A 12,566-nucleotide genomic window follows, 5' to 3' on the forward strand; every position below is an offset into this window, starting at 1 on the left:
TGCACACACACATGAGAATAAGCTATGGCTAGAAAAACTATTTCTTCCTCAGTTTCTTGCATAACTATATAAACAAAAACTTCTGAGAAGATTCTTCTTTCTCATCCTCTTATGGATTGAGAGGTAGGTGAAGAGGAAGCATGATTTGTGCCCTAAAGAAGAGGGATGGGAAGCAAGGCCTTGAGTGGTGAAGTTACTCAGCCTTATGCCATAATATATTAAAGCTGGTTATGCTCTTTTGTTGCTTTAACTATAGCTGCTAGTTCACTCAAAGTGTCAATAAAGAAGTAGAGTACTTATTGTTTAAAAGAGAAGCTGAAAGTAGCTCATAAAAAATACTTTTATGTATGGTCATATTGAAGTTCATTTCTTCTGCATGAAGATATTGTTCAAAGCACACCTGGATAGGAAGACCTGAGGAGGAACTAATCCATGTGTTAGGAGATGGTTGGACTTGTGTTAGAAGAGCTACCTCTGCAAAGTCCTGCCTTTGTTCAGGAAGCTGTTGTCTTTTACCTTGAGAACAAGGCTAAGCAAACTTCCTTTTATGCCAAGTAGTACTGAGTCTGGTATTAATGCAAGTAGTTGCCTTCAGAGTAGTTGATCATCATTGTGATAAACCTCTGTAGCCATATGTTGACTTGTAGGACTGAAGTGACAAAACTGTTACTGTATTTATCTTTGAGCTACCTAGCCATTTCTTTTGTAAACTGTAGTACATGTGGAGGCACTGATTTTAGCTGTCTGTTTCTGGCAAGCTTGGCTGTTGTTTCACTCCTGCAAATGCAGGGTAGCTGATATGGCTTATCCTCTCTGAACCTTTCCAGAATCTAAAAAGTGGGTGGAAGTTCATTATTACCCTATTGTCAGAATGTGTTACAGAACTGTAGATGTTTGGACATGTTCTTTGCAACAGTATCGTTAGAAATAAAGCTTTATCTTAAGTTCAGAAACAAACACCAAGGAATATGGACCATCACTAATTAGAACAGTTCTAAATGTGCAATGTTAACTTCATGAGCTTCAAGATGCATTAGAATTGGATGGACTCTGAAGCCAGTAGAAAGTTCTCATTGTCATGGTTGATGAAAGCATGACGATAGCAGTAACAGGCGTTTTCCATGGGAAGTCAGGTATGAAATAACATGTTTCTGTGGACAAAAAAAATCAACTAGCATTGATTACTGACGTGAAAGCTGGCAAGCAGATAATTTTTCTAGACTTTATACTGAATTATACAAACACTGAGATTGGAGAGCTCAAATGAGAGAATGTTTGACTATTAGTCTTGTTCTAGTTAGCATACTTGTATTGGCATATGACAGTGTGCTGGTACAGTGCCATTTCCTCTTCTGCCTGCAACATGCTCAGTCAGCATGCTGACTCTACATCTTAATCACAAGTTCTAGGGAGCTCAAAACAGATGGGAAGTTTTTAATATTTTTAATGCTTCTAATGTGGGTGCCCTCTGGAAACACTTAGCTCTGTGGCTGTTTCTTACACAGAAGAAAAGTGGCCCTAAGACAAACACATCCATTTTATCTCAGCTGCAGCCCTCAGCAATGCTGTTGTTCCATCAGCAGACTACTAGTCTGAGTACTGAAGACCTGAATAATTTTTTTTTGTGTGTGACAAGAAAACTTAATCGTATTATTACATTTCTTGGAAGAATCTTCAAGACTTATTAGCACTTTCACCTGGTTGGTTGGTCAGTGTTTCCCAGGGAGTCTCTCTCATGAAACAACTGCCTTCCTTCTGGAGATGAGAACTACATATATTTGAAGGCTAGCCTCTCTTGGGTGTTGTAGCAATAAACTTGTGTCTCCAGTTTGATTGTCTCAATGTGTGAATTGCTCTCTGCTCTTCCAAGGTAGGCAGAGTGGGAAGCTGGCTTATTCAAGCTGTTAATGTCAGTGTGAGTTATAGACCCTGGCTTAGCTTTAATTGCAGCCCTATCAAATCAAAGTGAGTAGCTGCAGCATGCGTCTGTAGTGCAGATGGGCTTAAAGCGAAGGACAGTGAAGTGTAAGCATGTTTTCTTTGCGGGCTTCAGTCTTCATAAACCTATTTAGTAGAATTGTAGCTGTAGCTGCCCAAGTCACTGTATGTGCAGTGATGTCTACAAATCTGCTGTGAGGGAGCTTCCAGATTGACGGTAACTGATGTGCAGAGTAGCTGGTGTGAAGCAGATGCTGTTAGCTTTACGTGCCTCTCAAACCAGTTCTTTTTGACTTCAGTAACTTGCAGAGGAGTAGCAATCAGACAAAGTAGCTACCGCCTTTCAGATGTAGGAGTGTAGTTATAAAATACTGGGTTCTCTTAACTGAAAAGCTAGTTTCTGTTAACTTGAGACTTCCCTTACAGAAGTTAGTAATGATATTGTTGGAGACTAACATCTTCTAACTTAACTACCATGTTTGAACTAATGACTTTACAGTCCTCTACCTAATACAGTTAATGATTGCTATTCAGGGCTCAGGGATAAGGACTGCATAATACTTGCCTACTTCCTTGATAAAGAGTATGAAGAGCTTCCTGTGTGTCATTAACGCTGCTAGCATGAAACTGGGGCATACATAGTCACAAAGAAATAGAGGATACAGCAGCATAATGCTCTTAGGTTTAGGTGAATTAGCTATCTTATTTAAGAAGTGCAAAATAATTTTATTTTCTGCTTGCTGTTGGTGACTTTGGTACAGTCTGTTCTTTCACTGGAGAGTATATAGACATGGTAAAAACACTTCTGTGTGATAAATTTATCCATGGTAGCACATTGAGACAAAGGTAGTAACATGACTTGTTATGTCACACAGGCAAATGTTATGTTGCATTGTTGCAGAGAGGTGCCTTACTGAGATTTAGTGGTTCTTGAAAATCTTGGTGTGTTTTACATAGAGATTTAAATACTTTCACAAACTCAAATATCTGTCTCACAACTGACATATGTTCCCTATGGTTGTGTTTTACTAAGGTGAAATTTTAGGGTTTTGGGGCAAAGATTCCTCACTGATCCTGTTCCTGAGGCTGTACTGCCAGTGTCACTTCAGGGGGAATAATGCTGTAGCTGAAGTAGGAAGCTATCAAACATGTCATCACAGAAGGTAGCAGAAAGGTGACTTTGCTAGTAATGTTAGCTCTATCTTTTGAGCTGACTAGGAATTAGGAGGTAACCAACTAGGATAAGAATTACTAAGTGTTGGCTGCAGGATTGTTAATCTTCCAGGTAGAGACTAGAACAGCAAGTGTCATGCTGCTTAACTTCTGAACAGTTGTCTAGTAGTCTGTCTCTAAGACAGGGAGGAGAAAGTGGGAGTAACTTTAGGACACTGTTTGTATCAGGTCTGCTGTTTATGTAGCCTGAAGCATGATCTCATGATGAAATGACCTTGTATTACTGGTTCTGCAGAATAATGGCTCATTTGATTTCATGTGCCTGTCCAGAAAAGTGCAGAGACAAGGAAGTGACCCTGCAGGGTATCAAGTAACACTTATTGTAAAGCTTTCCATACAAGTTACTGAAATCTGTAAATCTGGCTGTTCTGTCTTTTCTCGAATGGCTAAACTACAGTCACTTCTTTACAGGTGCTGTTGATGGGGTGATTAATGGAGATGTCTATAAGGTAAGATGTACTTAGAATGTGCTGTTCTACTCTGAGAACTTTACCTTAATCTAGACTAATATTTCCCATTTCTTGTCTCTAATGTACTTTTATCTCATCTCTGAAGAGGAACTTACATTCTGATAGTTTATCTCATAAAGCTGTTAATGCTCTTTATAGGCCCCTCCTCTGAACTTAAGAGGCAACTTAAAGCAGCAGTCCATTTTGAAATATGGCTTAATAGGACATAACCACTGTAAGCAGACTGTCAGGCTCTGTGGTGTGATTTAACATTGACTTGCCACTGCCTAAGAAGGTGAAAGCATGCTCTGACTACCTAGCTTAAAGCATATTTTTCTGAATTGCTTGTTCTTTAAGGATAATTCATGCATCCTGGTTGTCTTACCAAAATTGGTCTTACAGGGAGCTGACTGAAAACATTATACCCTTCTTAGTGACATAAAGTTGCATTAAATTAAGGTGCTGGCTAGGTAGCTCATGTGAAAGCGTGGTAGTCATGGTAATGACAAAAGGAGGAGATACTTGCTTTATTAGTGTCAGGGAGGAATGAGGCATGCTAAAACAATCACTGTGTTGTAACTGAATTTCACGCTAGTTTGGGTAAGGCATTGTCTTTGCCTGGTATCAAAGTCAGATAGATAGCCCAGATTAAATTAATTCTCGGGAAAGGGGCAGTGTATGAGCTACTTCTCCATAGAGTTTTAAGTGAATGCTGAGCTTTGTGGAGAAACAAACAGCTTTCACTGCTGCTAACATTTTTATATCCTCACCATTGCTGTGAGATTGATGCGAAAACTGTATCTTACTGGCCCTTTGTGCTTCCTTATACAACCAAAGGTAGATGCAATACCTTGATTTTGTGTTTGCAATTCTAAGTGACCAGCTGTTCTGGGTGATAGGAATTCCTCTTAATGAGGAAGAACAGACTGAATGGGCTATACCTAACTTTTTTTTTAGCTACCTGTAACTAGTTTGGCTGTGCAACTGGCCAATTTATTTTGGTTTGGATTGCATGTGAAGCCTGGTGCTATTGCAACAGTGTAGCTCCCTTTCTTTGGATTATTCCTTCATTGAGGGCTATAGGAGGTCCAAAGATGGGCAAGATGCAGCCAAGTCTGTCATTAGCTGCAATCCATCCGGTACTGTCAGGAGTGGTATTTCTTAGGTCTGTTAAGAGTAGAGTGAATGAATAAAAGTTGTTGGACTTGGACTATCCTCTGTGGCAAATAGCACAATATTCATTAGCTTTGAGAATCTAGTGTATTAATGATAGCCCTTTCCATTGGAAGTTTTTGAGCTATTGTATAGTAAAAGGTATGCTAGTACTCACACTGTTTTGATGCTTAAATGTTGAAATGCCTCCTGTGTTCTAAGCTGAATACAGCAATCAATATTCTGTAATGTCTTTAAAGGACATTGCCTTTTAATATCAGTTAAATTCTCAAATGTGCCCAGTAGACAAATAAGTTACAGAGAATATTTTAAGCTCCTACACACAAAACTGTAAAAAAAATAAAAATTACTTTCACAGCAAATATTTAAGGTGAAATGAACTGGAGGATCTCTAGGCCTACAACTGCATAGTGAGGTGCTGGGTATTGTTTTCTGCTTTCTTCAGGTGCAGAGCTCTGGCACACTTTGTCTTCCCAGTTGACTTGAATTTGTGTTTGATCCCTGATTGCTAGAGGCAGTCCTGTCAATCCTGCTGTAATTTGTGTCAAGATGTTTTTCATGTTAATGGTGGAAATGCAGTATAACATCAGATGGATGTGTTATGTGCTCAGTTCAAATAGAGTCTTAATTTTATGTAACTTGCAGGCCGTTACCTGAAATATTCAGTTGTCATGTATAAATGACATTACTATTCCTTCCCTTTAAGGAGAGTAATGGTCCAACAGACTCCTGTGCTGCCATATCCCAAGTAGATCGACTGCAGTCAGAACCGGAGAGTATTCATAAGTGGAGAGAGGAGCAAAAGGAGCGTCTGGAGCATCTTGGTAAGGAGGCTGTTTGTTGCAGTAGTGTTCTTGCTTGTGAGTAATTTAATGGCAGCTTCTTCAGCAGCAGAATTATCAACCGTGGCTTCTGGCTCTTTGGAATCTAACATGCTTATTGAGTTTGAGCAGCAAGCCTGGATGAGTCTTCCAGTAAGCAGACTTAATACTGGTGTAGGAGTCAGCAAACAAGTGACCCTCTGAACCTTAAGAGTGTTCATGTGGTCTGCCCTTTACTTACAAATAAGCTGACAGAAACACGAACAGCTTTTATCAGAAGAAAAGAGTGAATAAATACTGCAGCCATCAGCACTTTTTTCAAATTATAAAGATTGCTCATTTTGTAATTGTTGAGGCCATCTGTTGTCACATGGATCTTAATCTAATAGTTAAGTAATGGACTAGTAACTAGACTAAATACAGCTGTCAAATGCAGTGATACCTACCTGTGGACAGCTTCTACAAGCCTACAAACTGATATGCTTTCCACTTATATTAGGGAGGAGGCTTTGCTTGAAATTGTTAGGACAGAACCTTCTGTACAATGTGAATCTGGGTAAAGCTGAGCCTGTTGCTCTTCTTCTGGGCTAGTTACAGCAGAGGAGCTTGTCCTGAACTGTAGGCTGGTTGTAAAAGCATGCTGAGTGCCAGGCTTCCTCACTTTGTCGAAGCACAGAGTCTTTACTGAGCTTTGTTCTAGTGCTAGCATAGCAAAGTGACTGTTTCTGTTTTTGAACAGTTTGCAGGCAAACAGGCTTACTGAATCTGAATTAGTCTACAAATGCCTATCCTAAACTGGAGTGTCCCAGTTACACAGTGCAGGTGTCCTGTCTAGCTAATCCTCTGAATATTTAGAGTTGTCATGGTCCAAATCAGGAAGTCTGCACCCTGAGCCATCAGCTGAAACGTTAGCAAGATCCAAACAAATCAATTCTTAAATCTTCAGATGTGAACTCACGAAAGCAGGAAGCAGAATGGAAGGAGAAAGCAATAAAGGAGTTAGAGGACTGGTATGCAAGGCAAGATGAAAAGCTCCAGAAAACAAAAGCCAGCAACAGGTAAGTTTCTCCAGCCATCTGAAGAGTTATGGTACTGGGTATGAAAGTGGGGGAGAGATTAAAATAGTTCTAGTATGTCATAAAGCACTAGGCCTTCAGATCATTAAAGTAACCTGTCCTACTAAGAAATGGGTCTCCAGTGGTAGACTATCTTTTTAAGTTATCTTTAGAATCTAGATTAAATGTCCAAGAATAGCAAGATAAAACATGAAGATAATGAAGCAGAATTACTGAAGATTCTTTAAGACACAAAGTTTGAACGTGGCCAGAAGAAGTTTTAGTCTGCCCACTTGTTTGCATCCTCCTAGCTGCACAGGTCTTCAGTGACTGTAACTACCTTGAGACTAGCAATCTTACTTGTTATCTTTAGAATACATGGAGGTGGCGTTCTAGTTAGTCTTTGCTACATGTTATTTCGTTAGGTATCTTAAAACCTTTGGCTGCTCCTTTTGGAAGTGTTTGAGAAATAACCTGACTCAGTTTTGCTAGTGAAAAACTAAATGCTGTGTCTATGTTGGGTTTGAATTGTCTAATTATGAACCCTGGGGCAGAAACTAATGGCTTGGCTGCTAGTCTAGTAAGCTCTTACACTTTCTTAGAGGTTCCCTGTGAAGTTTCAACTTCAAGCTATGTAAAGGTAAATATGATAGTACTGACTTGGTACCGCTTAGATCTCTACTTCTGACCTAGGGTTGCCAGTGTCATTCTGTCCAGGTAATCATCAGGGCTGCTTTATAATTTGGGAACCCACAGACATCAAGATGAACTGTTTTTTTGAAACACCATTTTTCTTATCAAAATGGCCAGCAGGTTTTTCTTGAGTAAGTAGAGTCCTAAGTAGACCCTACTTTTTACTAAAGGAAAAAGGGAGGCCTACATTTCCTATAGAATTATGGATTTGACACTTATATTCACTGAGGTACAGTCTCTTGGTTGGGCCAAGAAAGGGAAACGGGATTGGTAATCTTCTAGTTGGTGGCCAGAGTTCATAATACCCCCATATCTTTACTGTGGCCAGTGTTTGAGTGCAGGGTATGCATTCTGGAGCATGGTCCATATAGCAAGTGTTGCGCAGGAGTGTTTGGCATTCTCAGCAGCCTGGTGAGATCTCTCTCTTAATGGTAGTTTCTGTTTACTGGAAGTAGCCTAATGCTAACACTGGCATTCTAGTCCTAAACTAGCTGGTCCCAACTTCTAGGATGTAACAGACCTTTTGTGTTGCCCCTCTGAGCTTAGTTGATACATGCTATGTGGTAGATACTTTCCTGTTACTGTAAGTCTAGGTGATACAAGGTTAATGTGCTTGTTAAAACTGCCTTCAGCTGTGTTCCGTACTTCTCATCCTTATCTCTTTTCTCCTGCCTGCTTGCCTGCCTGTTGGACTACTTGCTACCTAGGGTGGCAGATGAAGCTTTCTACAAACAACCCTTCGCTGATGTGATTGGTTATGTGTATGTTGCTTAACTACTAACTCTGCTTGCTAGTCAACTAGGTGATGAGGAGGATCAGAAATAGTGCTGAATGTCTGAAGGTGACTTCTGAATATTTCAGGACAGTATAAGTTAATATAAGTAAATAGCCTTTATTTTTTGGACTGACTGTGATCTGCAGTATTAAGTGCAGTTTTCCTATAAGGATCCCATACACTGTACAACATCCAGCACTTTCTGATTACATACCACTGGAATTTTGGTAGTTACTTAAGTACTCTTTGGATGTACGGGTTTACAGTTGTTTCCAGGCCATATGCTTTGCTGGGTATGTGGTTTAGTGTCTGCAGTCTCACACAGGTGCTGTATTTAGTCCTAGTCACTTCCACAGAGAAACATGTTTAACTCTGCATTCTCTGTAATAGGTATTGAGCTCCTGATCTCTGCTCATTGGCCTACATAATCAGAAAAATATTCACATAAAGCTCTGCAACCCAAGGCAGGTAGAAGGGAATCACTTGCCATAAATCAGGGTAGAAGAGGTGCATGCATATAGAAATAGGATGCTATTAGAAAACAGATTAAAAGTACAAGGAGGTGGTATTGAAAAATCAGTGTTAGCTGCTGGGAGAACGTTTGGGAGCATCTCTGTGCCAGCCTAGTGAATCAATGCGAATATAGCCAAGACCAGGTATGTTAGTTTCCATGAGATGGAAGTATTGCAATGTTCATTGGCTTGTTCATGTATTTTAATTTCTTCCCTTAATTTGTAGACTTGAATTGAAAGATGGTCATGTCACAGATTCTAAGGTGACACCTTTAGAAGGTGCATTGGTGAGCCATGTTGTGGCTTTGAGTGCATTAATATTGAAGGTCCAGTGTGGAATTCCTTACCTAAGTTTAGGTAGATGTAAACAAAGACTTGTGAAATGATGGATTTACAGGTGGTGTTTGACTTTTCTAAAGTCTTCTGGAGTTGATTTTGATAGATTTTTTCCAATAAAACCCTTATTTTCATATACTGTGCAGTATAAGTGCTGCAGAATAAAACTGGCAGCCTGTTTCATGCATGTAGGCTAAGCTACTAGTGCATGTTCAGCCAGCTGATCATCTGCCTTAAACTCATTCTCATTTTCTATATCTGACTTAAACTTTCTCTCCTTGTTTCTTTTCTTCTCTTCACCTTTAAGCACAAACATAAATCATCCTTGCTACAGCCTAGAACAGTTAAGTAAAAAAATCTTCACTGCCCCTTAAAAGTGTCATGTCACATAAAGTAGCAGTGTTGTAGTGACCCTTGTCTTCAGTGGTGTCTGTAACCTTATCATCCCTGTGAACAGTGCTGAACCCTCATGGGAGAGTCATCTTCACTGCTTTTTCTGTACTGCTTGTTGGAGTAGATGGATTTGGTTTGATCTCTTGATGCTTACTGCTCTTGCACTCAGGCAGCTACCAGGGCCTCACAGTTCATGTAAACTAGATGCTGGAGTGTTATCACTGCATTGAAGCAATGCTGCTGGCAGCATAACAATGCCTAAAGGATACAGCTGTGAAGCCACTGGCACTAACCTGTACATAATGTACAACATCTCCTTAGGGTAAGAGGAGGGGAAATGTGTTTATCCCAAGAGCTGACCTCAAAAAAAGTCACGCCCTCTGCCAATCTATAGCACCCGCAAGCATGGATTTATGACTTAATTCCTTTTGACTCATGCTGCTTCATTACAGCATTGGGAATCATCAGCAGATAGATTTATGATGGCCTGTAGGCCTTGGGGCTGATTTAAATCCTCAGATGGAATCTGTTTTAAGATATGCTTGCAGGGAGTTGTAAATTTCCAGTTGGCAAGTGCCATCAAATGGCAGAGGCTTAACTAGTTAAGACTTGGGCATTTTACCATAAATACATTTTACCATAAATAAACTTCCTGGCAGTTTGTGTGGTGACTCCTTAGGCAAAGACTCAGTAACTATTCTTAAAACCAAGCACCTGTATTCCAACATTTTACACAACAATCCTCTGCACTGCTTGTGCATAGCATACTACTGCAACCTACTTTCATCTCCAGGGTTGGGGCAGAGGGAGCTTAAGTAGCCATAATGACTGCAAATAGCTGTCAGGTCACATTTATGAAACATGCTGAAAGAAACTGCATCCTGTAAGAGGGAAGGAGTGCCTTATATGTTGGGCATTAACACAAGGTGCATTGCATTGCTTTTAGGGCAGCTGAAGAAGCCTTTGTGAATGATGCAGAAGACATTTTTCCAGGCACTGAGTGGGAACGTGTGGCTCAGCTCTGTGACTTTAATCCCAAGTCTAGTAAGCAGGCAAAAGATGTGTCCCGCATGCGTTCAGTCCTCATCTCACTCAAGCAGGCTCCTCTGGTTCGCTGAAGGAAAGCACAGTGGAAACACTACAAATGCAATATCTTAACCTTACTCAGAGAAGCTATGTTCGCAGTAATTGGATTAACTGTTTCAATGGGTTTTTTGGACCAAACCTCATTATGTATCTAGAGCTGATCATTGTCTGATTGCATGTTCTTCCTCATGTTTCCTTTCTGTGTATGAAATGGGAGAACCTCCAAAATTGTAGTCTCTGTGCTGTTGTGCACTGAGATGTCACTTCCCGCATTACTGATATTAAAGATCTGTTAAACAGCAAAATGTGTTGACTTTGGATGAATTAAGGTCTCCTACTCCCTTTTGACAGGGGGTGTTTGAGTGTGAGCAAGCATTTCTTTTAATTGCTAGTGATTTCACCTTGCTGATGACTGACCAGCCAGCAACGGTCCTGGTCTCTGAGAGTCCATTCTGCTTGTCTCTATAAGCATTCTTAAAGCTCTTGAGGGCTTCGCTATCCAATTTATCACACAGGATAGAAGCTCTAGGAAACAGGAGCAGCAGGCATGTTAAGGTGCTTACCTCACTAGCAGAACTGAGGACACTGCCTTTGGCAGATAAGCAGTTCTGTGTAGTTTTCTGCTGTCACTGCAGCTGCACATCTTAGGCTAGAAATAGAATACAGGGCACTGAGTAGTTAAAGCCTTTGATATTCTACTGCATATTCTAGTCTGCCCTTGTGTTCAGTGCTGGCTTCATATGCAAAGTCCTGTTGTGCAGAGGCTGTTTGGGTCTTTTTGAACTGTGTCCTTGTCCTTACTAACTCTTGCAGACACTTTTTTCCACCAGGGTGGTGGACTGGAGATTTGGAGAGCAAGAGAAGGGAAGACTTGCTCTTAACTGCTGCTCATCTACTGGGTTGGAGCTCTGTCTGCCAAGGTGTTCGAATTTGAAACAAACTGATCCAGAAAAATCATTGTTCTACTGCTTCCTTGGCTCTCTAGTCTCACCCAGCATTCACAGGGGCTGTATTCTAGCCTTGCTCTGGTAAGACTTACCTTAGCTGTCTATCTTGTAAGAATAGTCTGTTCAGTCTCATACATTATTTCACCATTTTTTGTCAAAGATACAGTAGCTTAACTAGTGTGTAGCAGAATTGCTTTAATACTTTTTTCTGTACAAGCTGGAAGGTTAGTCCAGGCAGTTTGAAGCGGGCTGCAGATGCAGATTAAAACTCACTAAGGTTCAGGGAGTTACTGCACAGCAACTCTCTTACTACAGCTGTGTCCCTTTGGTGGATAAGATAATGAATAAACGGTTGCCACCTGGACTTCAATAGTTAATCTGTACCTTACTGTGGTCTGTAGTGACTGGAGCTATTCTCATGTTTGCAAGTGTATTTACAAGCACTGAGTGGTCATGAAAATGGTAGTAGACTACAGGTCTGGAAGCTTAATTCCATGGAAGATTAAAGCGGGAAAATATTTCCTGAACTGCACAGGGATACCACAGGTAAGTTGAATAGGACTGAAGCACAGAGCAAATCCATAGAATGCTGATATAATACTTAATGCTAGCCTTGACCAATTATGCATTCACCTTCACTGAAAACTTCATTTCTTCTACTCACCCCAAGATTCTACAAGCAAAGGCTTTTTAAATTAATTGGTAATTTAATAGAGAAAACTCCACTGCATTAAATATACAATGTTTAAATTGTTAATTTGAATTTACCGGGATGTGAAAGATCAGCAGATTAGAGGGGTTCCTGTACACTGGGTTATGCAACAATCACCATGTTGTCCTATCTCATAGGACATTTATCTGTGCTAGGGCATGGTTTTGAGGTGCAATCCAAGAAAATGGGCAAAGACTCTCAAATTCAAGGCCAAAGCAATGTTACAGAAGTTGAAGCAGTGTTTTATAAGCTGCTTTTGCATGGACTAACAATGTCTCTGCAGGTTTTTTTGAGTATATCATCTAGCTGGAACACTTAACAAGCAGCTCTGTGAGATTTGGTTACCTCTTCTAGCTCTTGTGCTGAGATTTTGTAGATTCTCTCTTCTGCCTTGATTTTATGTTCAAGTATGCTAGCTCATTGTCTCCTTCCTACCTCCTGTA

The 12,566-nt window shown here is 40.3% G+C and overlaps 1 protein-coding gene across 6 annotated transcripts in view; it reads left to right on the forward strand.

Annotated features, from left to right (window-relative positions):
* CLTA (clathrin light chain A) overlaps positions 1-12,566 on the forward strand; it is a 28,467-nt gene that overhangs the window by 4,052 nt on the left and 11,849 nt on the right. Inside the window, exons 2-7 of one of the 6 annotated variants that reach the window (XM_074812924.1) lie at positions 3,583-3,620; positions 5,500-5,617; positions 6,561-6,672; positions 8,070-8,123; positions 9,293-9,328; positions 11,295-11,492. In XM_074812924.1, the coding sequence (XP_074669025.1) occupies positions 3,583-3,620; positions 5,500-5,617; positions 6,561-6,672; positions 8,070-8,123; positions 9,293-9,328; positions 11,295-11,492 (556 nt within the window). Of the gene's footprint in view, positions 1-3,582; positions 3,621-5,499; positions 5,618-6,560; positions 6,673-8,069; positions 8,124-9,292; positions 9,329-10,324; positions 10,770-11,294; positions 11,493-12,566 lie in introns of those variants that run through there. The other 5 variants (XM_074812925.1, XM_074812926.1, XM_074812928.1 and 2 more) reach the window with 5 other exon arrangements.

This window comes from Strix aluco, chromosome Z (genome assembly GCF_031877795.1).
Source record: "Strix aluco isolate bStrAlu1 chromosome Z, bStrAlu1.hap1, whole genome shotgun sequence".
Taxonomy (NCBI): domain Eukaryota; kingdom Metazoa; phylum Chordata; class Aves; order Strigiformes; family Strigidae; genus Strix; species Strix aluco.